We start from the raw sequence: 9,700 nt of genomic DNA, 5'->3' as shown, positions 1-9,700 counted from the left end.
TAACTTTGTAGGTGGCAAGGGTTTGATGAGTTTAAAATAACACTTAGGAAGCCCTATTGGCACCTGACATAAAATAATCACTATATAAGTATCAACTTTTATTACTCTGTCCTGTGCTGTGTTGTAGAATCCTCTTTGACATGACTCAGTACTTATTACTATACTTGGCATGTTTTCACTGTAATTGAAGGAAATGAATTCAAAATCCATTATTAGCATTAGAGAGTTTTATAACATTCAGATCCCTCCCCAAATTGTCATTTTATTATATTAAAATGGGAAAAGAAGTCTTTCTGCCTGGTGAGTTTATTTTGAACACTACGTAAGGTAATATATGTGAAAACACTCCCTATCTTACAGCCAAGAAATTCCTCTTCGATGTACCTAACATACCATGCGTTCTCATGTCCCAGATCTTTTGCTTATAGGCTCTTCTGCCTAGAGTTCTTCCTTGTCTCTCTCCCATCTTTTGACTTCTATTTGTTCATCAAACTTCAGGTTTCTTCTCCATTGAAGTTTTCTATAGCATCTCAGTTAGTGCCATGCACCCATGCTCCCCTAAAACTCTGTAGCTAACAATAGCATCTCGTTTATTCAACTTTTTTTGTTAACTATCCGTTTTGTTGGGGGCTTTTTGTGTTTTTTTAGGTGACTTGAGTCTTCTAAAGGAAGGTCTTATTCATTGCTTTGATATTGCCAAGCCTAGCCCAGCATCTGGATCACTTTATTAATAAGTGGGGAGGGAAGGATGGGATGGGATGGGATGGGACTGAGCCAAATCTTTCAAAAACAGTTGGATCTGTTAAAAAACAGATGATTTAAGATAACTAGCAAAATATTCATGTCTACTTTACAAGTAGAAATTCATCTCACTTTCTGTCAAAATTATCAAAACTAATCTTTCCTGGATTGAATTTCTCAACACTACTTCAAAATTATAGCCATTGTTTTGCTCAGTAGCTCAGCGCTGATCAAAGCAAACTCTCCTCTCTATCTCTAATAACCTTCATACAAAGTATGTTCACAGTGCAGGTGATTTTTGAATGTTTCTTATTAAACATGACAGAAAAAAATAGTTAAAAGTAGGAAGAAAACTGCCTGAAGTGACTTAGTGTTTTATATGTTATATTATATCACCCTTACAGAGTGAAGTAAGTCAGAAAGAGAAAAACAAATATCATATATTAATGCATATATGTGGAATCTAGAAAAATGGTACAGATGAACTGGTTTGCAAGTCAGAAATAGAGACACAGATGTAGAGAACAAAAGTATGGACACCAAAGGGGAAAAGTAGGGGTGTGGGTGTGGGTGTGATGAATTAGGAGATTAGGATTAACATGTATACACTAATATGTATAAAATAGATGACTAATAAGAACCTGCTGTATAAAAATATAAATAAATTAAATTAAATTAAAAAATTATATCACCCTAGCTGGAAGTATATACACACACAAACCCCCCACAGGTGATAATATCAATGGTGATTAGATTAGATTTCATATTTTTATGAGCTGTTATAAAGGCAACTGAAAATTTCCAACAGATCCAATATTTCTTACATTGCATTTGCCTTTATTGTTGAAGCCGTGGAATTGGTCAACTCATCTTTCTGAGGACTACAACAGAGTGAAAATAAGAGAGTAGGACATAGAGGCATTATAGGTGTCACAACACGTTAAAATCCATAATCATCCTTAGGAATGGCTACACTATTCAGTTAGTATTTGTAATATTTTTTTAAGAAATAGGCTGTTTTTATTACAATAGCTATGTCTCGCCTTTTTTCTCTTCTTTTCTTCTAGTTTTATGGTGGTTCTTTCTGAGGATCTGGCTACTACAAATATCCTTTAATTAGCAATGCTTTTGACATTACATCTATTGTACAAAGAAGATTGAAATAGGAGAGGAATTCAAAAAAACTGATGGAACAGATTGTGTCTAGTAATGCATTCCTTCCCATTCTCATGCCTTTTGTTAACTTTGCAGAATTAGGAACAGTGCTTCTGGGTCAAGTGAAATTTCATATGCAAGGTTTGGTAAGTTTTATTCCCATTTAAACCTTCATTAAACCCCCAAATTTAGTTATGCTCCTCTAGAGACCAGTGGCTCATGCTTTAAGAAGTAAGAGTAGTAATACTGCTTACTGACCAAACATATTTTTACAGGAAAATGGGGATAATGATGTTGCCCCTTACTTTAAGAGCGATACACAGTTCACTCTCAATTATCCAGAAGTGATTGTCCATTTTGCTCATTATTTCTAACCTTTATTTCTTCCTTTTCCTTAGTCTTAATATTTTTGGACTTTGCATTGTGCCAGCAGAAACTGGAGAGGAAAAATGATGAAATATAGAATATAAATGAATATTGTGTTGTCATTTCTAGCTTTTTTAAAATGAAGCTATATTGAAATAATTACATCAATTTTTGATCACTTGGTTTGTATTTGTAGGTTTTTCCTTGCGTGAAAAAAATGGCTAAGTAAATTAACAGGATAAAGATTCCAAAGGAGACAATTAAAAAATACCTAATAGGGCTTCCCTGGTGGAGCAGTTGTTGGGAGTCCACCTGCCAATGCAGGGGACACGGGTTCGTGCCCCTGTCCGGGAAGATCCCACGTGCCGTGGAGCGGCTAGGCCCATGAGCTATGGCCGCTGAGCCTGCGCATCCGGAGCCTGTGCTCCACAGCGGGAGAGGCCACAACGGTGAGAGGCCCACGTACTGCCAAAAAAAAAAAAAAAAAAAACCTAATAGAAAACTTACAATAATTTCACATCAATTATTTATATCAAACAATGGATTTCTAATACTTACAAATTAGACATGTATCAATTAAAGTCACTCCTTACAGAGTCTCTATGTGAAATCATTTGTTAGACCAATTTAAATTACAATTTAAAGCTAAAATTAATTTAATTTATATATTCTACAGTTGCAGCATGTTCCTATTTTTTATCTGAATTCATCTCTAATTATTTTGAATTTATGATGCCCTTTATTTTTTCCAGTACAATTTAGGCATTATTAACTATTCAGGGACTATCCTTTACCCATATATAGCAAAAAGACAATTTCTTTTTTTCCTTCACCCAAAATATCTTGCATACTGATATGAAGAACCTAAACTCCCCCGAAAATGCACTTCCAGAAGTCATATACATTCCAAACTCAACGATCAGTATAATCTGGGCTCAACATTTCTGTCAAACCATGTTTCCCACTCTTCTTCAGTTCTTACACTTTATACTATTTAGGTCACCCTCCTTATTTTCTCACAAATACACCATGAGGTTTATAAGTCCATTTTCTGATACAGTGTTCATCATTGTAATATACTTGTTCCAATTCTGTATCTGTGGGAGTATTGTGAAGTCAACCAGACATGGTTTCATATAATAAAAATCGTCATTAAAATAAAAATGATAGCGATAAAAAGTGTGTAATTACAATATGCAATGTTTTCTAATAATATCTCATTTAGTTCCTCACAATAACCCTACTTATGAGGTACATATTATTGTTGTTATACAGATTTACTGCCCAGGAAATTAAGGTCAGGTGGTTGACAGACTTGCCCAGAAAACTAGTAAATGAAGGATGTTGGGATCTTACCACAGATAGTCTGATCTAGCATTTACCTTTTCATGCTCTCTTTATCACTTATTTGCTTGTGACTTTATGTAAATGACATAACCTCTATAATCCTTTATTTCTTCCTTTTAAAAATGAATTTGTATTTGTGTGTGTAGATGTTTCATATCAGCCATTTCTCCAAGGATCCCTGGTATGTAGAAACCAAGATCTGTGGGCTAGATGTGCTCATTGTATCAGAGTTTCTTTACTTCCAAGTGCTCTTAGCAGATAGAGGCAGAAAACAACACATACACATACATCTGTAATGACTGTATATCTATCAATTATATTACAGCCTACAAGTTTGTACTGATCCCTTTAATGTATATCACAGAACAGAGTTTATTCTAGTTTTCTCCTTTTCCATATTTGTAGCTCCCTTCTTCAGTGTTTGTGAATCTTGATTTAAATATGTGTCAGCATATTAATAGTTTGTGAAGATTGGCCTATAATTAAATTTTATTCAAGTAGCAATGAGATTACTATTCTTTTTGACCAGGTATAATTAACTTCACATTTCAGGAAAGATAATCATTTAGACTGCTTTTGAATATTTCCTGCTGAGTTTTAGCTTTGTGCTGGTTTTGGTCATGACCACATGACAATTTTACTATTAATGTATTTAAATTAAAGTTGAAAATGCAAGAACAATGTATACAAAACAATAACATGGTAGCATGTTAAATATTAGAACTTAATTCTGAGATTTTTCTTGGCAGTTGGAAGGGGAGATTCAGAATTTCAGCCAAACATAGTTTTCAACATGTGTTTAAAAGCATTATTCCTAACCCTTATGCTCAGTTAGGATCAGATCAATGTCTTATTGATCTATCAAAACTGGAGGCTACATATTATATTTTAGAATCATAGTAAAGTCCACATGTGTGATCCATGTTTGAAATACAGTAATACATTATCAATGAGGCCCATAAGCTAAACAAGAATCATTCACAATTCTAAGACCCTCTGTTAACAGCATGACTCAAGTATTTTTCACACTCAGGCCTGGAATTCTCAACGGTTTTAAATGTAGAGATTATTGATTTTAAACAATTACACAGGTACAGTCCAATCTTAAATAATGTTTGTCAAATGGCTTCAGAATATAGGGCTGGACACCTAAAGATAGCTAATTTACAGCTGGAATGGCTAAGCTTTCTGTCTCTGGGGATGCCTGGTCTTTGACTCTTGTCTGAGATAAAGGCAGTGGCATTTATGATGTGCTGTTTAAAGCTGGAAACTTTTCTGGTGATCCCACTCCACCCAGGCTTGGCTTCTCTACCAATGGTTCAACTAGCTCAAATAGTTTGACAAGCCTGGCTTGGCCACTTGAAGAACTTCTTAGAGTTTCCTCTAGCTGCTGTCCTGAAGCTAAGATTTCTCATGCAAACTTGGCAGTGCAGCCAGAGGCTCAGTACAACTCAAGGGCACAAAGATTGTCTCTCAGACCTTTGATGGCTGCCTGAAACCTACTTCTCTTGTTCTGTATGTTTTATATTTAAATAAAATTCTCACGTGATTATACTCTATGGAATCTGCTAGGTCTTTCAAATATCCAAACAGTGGAAAACATTACAACACCACACTGACTACTCTGGGTAATAGTGGAATATTATTTCAGGCAAGTCTAATACGGATAGAAGGTGTGGTAAATTTGGTAGGCAACTCCAACATGGGTGAAACTACAAAAGATAAGACAATATTGAATAGGTAACTCGGAACAGACCAAACACATGACTCCATACCTCCCTGGAGGTGCCAGTGTTTATAAGGTTCAAGCATCTATTTGATCCAGCTGAAGGAAAACCTGGTGTGATCTTCATTCTGTGTTTTAATTGGGGGAATTTATAGGGCCCCCATGGTGCCCGATTCTTCCTCTGTATCCTGCAGAAGGAAAACTGATCCCTGCGGGGAATATTTGCTTCAAGATTATTCCTGTTAAATGGAGTTAAAATGTATCCCTAGACTTTCTCGTATTTGTTGCTTCTCACAAATGTGGTTTTGTGGTAAGCTCAGGCATGTTCTTAGACGGGAGATGATCTGGAGTTCAAATTCCAACTCTAACACTAGCTAAATGTTACATCATTTTTGGTACATTTTGTTACATTACAGTCCTTATCCATAAAATGAGGATAATAGCACTACTTACCTCATGGAATTTTATGTGTTAATGAGACAATGCATGAAAAACATGAACACAGTGCTGGCTTGTAAGTGTTCAATAAAGGCTAGCTTATTTGATATTTCTAGTCACATGGTTAGACAGTCTAAATCTCCTCTACAAAGTCATTCTTGACAGAATTAATTTTGCACTGTTAATGCTAATGCTGTATAGTCCATGTGTTCTGAGTATCCAGTCCATAAGTCATATTTAACTGGTGAAATTTAATATATGTAGCACTAGACTTAAAATGACTGCTTGCCTTAAAAATCAATGTGACCAGGGGCATTTCTGTATGTGGTCCCAGGAAATATCCTTAGGACTATCCAGTTTCCTTTTTTTTTGGAGATCATTAATATGCTCTTTCCTGGACATCATATAGTAAAATATACATCCAAGTCCCAGGCAGACATCATTGGTCACTCTTTCCACACTGTAGAATGCAGCGTTGCTTTGTGTTCATACTTTTTTCTTTATTTGAGACAAAATCATTATAATTCAAATTTCAAAGGGGTTCTTTTTTGTTTAGGTGAACATTTGAGTAAGGACTTTTACTTTATATCTTATCACTGCCATATCTCTTGATGATTTCTGTGGGAAAGTGAAATAGTTTTATTTATTTATTCTATAAATTATCAATTTATTAATTGTATAAATAGTTTTAAAGATAAAACTATTTATAGAATTAACAACAAATATAGAGGTTCAAACCTTGAAACGTTCACTATCAGTATCCATTTGACTCTGAAATCGGACATTGACACTTTACAAATATTCAGTTGATACTAAGTAAAATGGTAGCATTTGCTTTAGAGTTAGAAAACATGCATGCATAGTGCAAGATTTAAATATACCTGACCTGTGTTATTCATTTTGAAATACTTCTTTGTGTGAGAAGAGAGGGCATCTTACATGATTATTAGCTTCAGAGCCATTTAAAGTGTTTGAAAGGAAGTGCATTATTTGAGAATAGCACATAAAAGGGGATTGTCAAGACTTGGTGAAATTTTATTAATAACTCAGGTGATTTAATAAAACATCCTACCCACTGAAAGCTCAAATCTGTTTGGTAATAATTATATTTTTGAATTGAAAATTAGATATTTCCAGGGTGATTTTTGCCCTTTTGAAAGAACCAGTGAGTAGAAAGAATCCACCTTCCTTTCCTATTAAGTTAAATGTCACCAAAGTCACTAGTACCTTAGTTTCTTTTTAGAAAATTCAAGTAATTAGAATTGTAAGAACTCTCTAAACTTCTAAAAATAAATGATTGAATTTATGTATGAGATATCAAATTTATGAGAAATCTGACCATCACAAAAAATATTGATAGGAATATGTTAAAAATAAACAACTAAGAAGGCATTTTAAGAAGACGCCGAAGGAAGAGCCTGAACTTATCTCCTCCCAGAGATAAATACCTACATGTGGATTAATTCCCTCAGAAGAGAACCTGAAAACTAGTTGATCACCTGTTTCACAACAAAGAATAAAAAGGACTACATCAGGATGGGTAGGAGGGGCAGACAAAAGTTCTCACCCAAAACCCCACCCCTGGCCTGGCCGCACACAATACAGAGGGATCTTATTAGAAAGGCTTTTCTCCTGGGGGAGCAAGTGTGGGACCCCACATCAGACACCCGGCCCAAGAATTCTACACCAGACAGCTGAGTCCCCAAAACGCCTGGCTTAGAAAACTAATGGGGCTAATGTCCAAGGGTCCAAAAAAGCTATTGGAAACTGAGACTCCCCTCTTAAAGGGCTCACATGCAATCCTTCTCACTCAGAGGCTCTGAAAAATATCAGCGGTTTGAAAACTGCTGAGACTCTTTGTGAAGGAGAGTTGTTTGCAAATCTAAAAGCATCAGTTGGGGGGTGCAGGGGGTGTAATATGGTGGTAATACTTGTAGGAGGCATTGGCAGAGGCCATTGTGTTCCTCACCTCACCTGCTAGCACAGGCCTGAGAGCTTGGATGCACTACCCTGCCACAAAGCTGAAGCTGGAGAGCTCTGGCAGCTGCAGCATCCCCCCACGCCCTGACTGGGGTGGCACAAATAGCCATGGCATTCTCCTGCTCCCTAACTAAAGTCTGCAAGTGTGGGTGGCTGTGACATTCCCCTGCCCCCCTGGCTGGGAGTGGAGAACACAAGCAGTCATAATATTCTCCCACTCCTGGCCTAACGGCTGACTCATGTGCACAGACAAGGCACTTTTGTACTGCATTGCTGAAGCCCAGGGGTGGGTGTAGTCAAGACATTTTCCTACTGCCTTCTTGAAGCAAGAGAGCAAGTCCCACCCCCTATAATCTCCAGCTACCTAGCTAAAGCCAGTGGGTGCATGCAATCCGCATAGGGGACACTACTGGCTGGCCTGGCCCTGGTGGCCACGGGGGCTGGTGTTCTTGAACTTCATGACACTGGAGCAATCGGAAAGACAGCTCTTGGCAGGCCACCATACCCAGGGCCCTGCACAGACAGCAGACTGAAACATAACCCCATCTTATATGAAAAAGGCTTATTTACTTAGCCTGGAGCTTCATCCTGAGGGACAGGCTTCAGGTTTCCCACATACCTAGAGGCTAAGGAGGTGCTCCCAGGGACTGGAAGCGGGGAGACACCATCCTTGCACACCCCCTTGGCCTCGTTAGGGCTTGATGAGGCTCCTCAGAAAGGAGCTTATACACTCACCAGGAGCCCCAGTTTTTGCAACCACAGCCAAGGAGACACCTACGGATCTTCTGGTCTGGAGGTCAGCAGGGATTACAGAGTCCTGTCATCCTCATGCAGTAGCTGACCCACAACTGAGCCTGATGAGTGCCCTGAGCTCCAACCAGCCCATACATAGATCAATCCACACCCAGGATGGGCAACTGACTCCAACCCTCTCCTCCTCATACAGCAGTCACAGCCCTATCACAGCCACACATAGATCAATCCACACCCAGGATGGGCATGTGACTCCAACCCTCTCCTCCCCATACAGCAGTCACAGCCCTATCACAGCTGGCGGGCACCTACAGCCCACATGAGGGATGGCCATAGAATGCCTGGGTCTGGTGGCCAGAGGAGACTGCACTTCTGGGCCACACAGAACAGCTTCTAAAGAATACCACTCTTTCAAGACCAAGGCTCTCCGGTAGAGTCTTCAGACAACTGGTCCCAAAGTCCCAGGAACATCCTCCTCTCCTCAGTCATGGCTTGTGGTGTTGTCATCAGCAACCTGAATCTCAAACCTGGGGAGTGCCTCAGAGTGTTGGGCAAGGTGGCCCTGGATGCCAAGAGCTTTGTGCTGAACCTGGGCAAAGATGGCAACAACCTGTGCCTGCACTTCAACCCCTGCTTCAATGAGCATGGGGACACCAACACCATCGTGTGTAACAGCAAGGATGGCGGGGCCTGGGGGGCTGAGCAGCAGGAGTCTGTCTTCCCCTTTCAGCCTGGAAGTGTTGTGGAGGTATGCATCTGCTTCGACCAGGCAGAGCTAACCATCCAGCTGCCTGGTGGATGCAAATTCAAATTCCCCAACTGCCTCAACCTAGAGGCCATCAACTACCTGGCAGCCAATGGCAACTTCAAGATAAAGTGCATGGCCTTTGAGTGAAGCCAGCCAGCCCATGGCCTGCAATAAAGGCAGCTGCCTTTGCTCCCCCTGGAAAAAAACTGATAGAGGTAGCTGCTTTCCATAATACATGTAGACAAACACAGAGAGACAGACAAAACAAGGAGACAGAGAAATATAGTCCATATCAAAGAACAAGGCAAATCCCCAGAAAAATACTTTAATGAATTGGAGATAAGCAATCTACTTGACAAAGCATTCAAAATAATGTTCATAAAGACACTCACTGATCTCAGGAGAAGAAAGGGATGAACGTAGCAAGAAGACAACAAAGAGAAACT

General features: G+C 38.9%; 1 protein-coding gene across 1 annotated transcript; it reads left to right on the top strand.

The window, feature by feature from the left end:
* Nucleotides 1–8,993: 8,993 nt before the first annotated feature.
* On the top strand, nt 8,994–9,401 carry LOC309960646 (galectin-1-like; the record flags this gene model as incomplete). Its single annotated transcript, XM_082837546.1, has 1 exon — nt 8,994–9,401. The coding sequence occupies one exon, from the start codon at nt 8,994–8,996 to the stop codon at nt 9,399–9,401; it is 408 nt and encodes a 135-aa protein (XP_082693672.1).
* Between the last annotated feature and the right edge of the window lie 299 nt (nt 9,402–9,700).

Source organism: Leucopleurus acutus (assembly GCF_964270905.1).
Source record: "Leucopleurus acutus genome assembly, chromosome: 4".
Lineage (NCBI taxonomy): Eukaryota > Metazoa > Chordata > Mammalia > Artiodactyla > Delphinidae > Leucopleurus > Leucopleurus acutus.
This window is presented reverse-complemented; position numbering and strand designations above follow the sequence as displayed.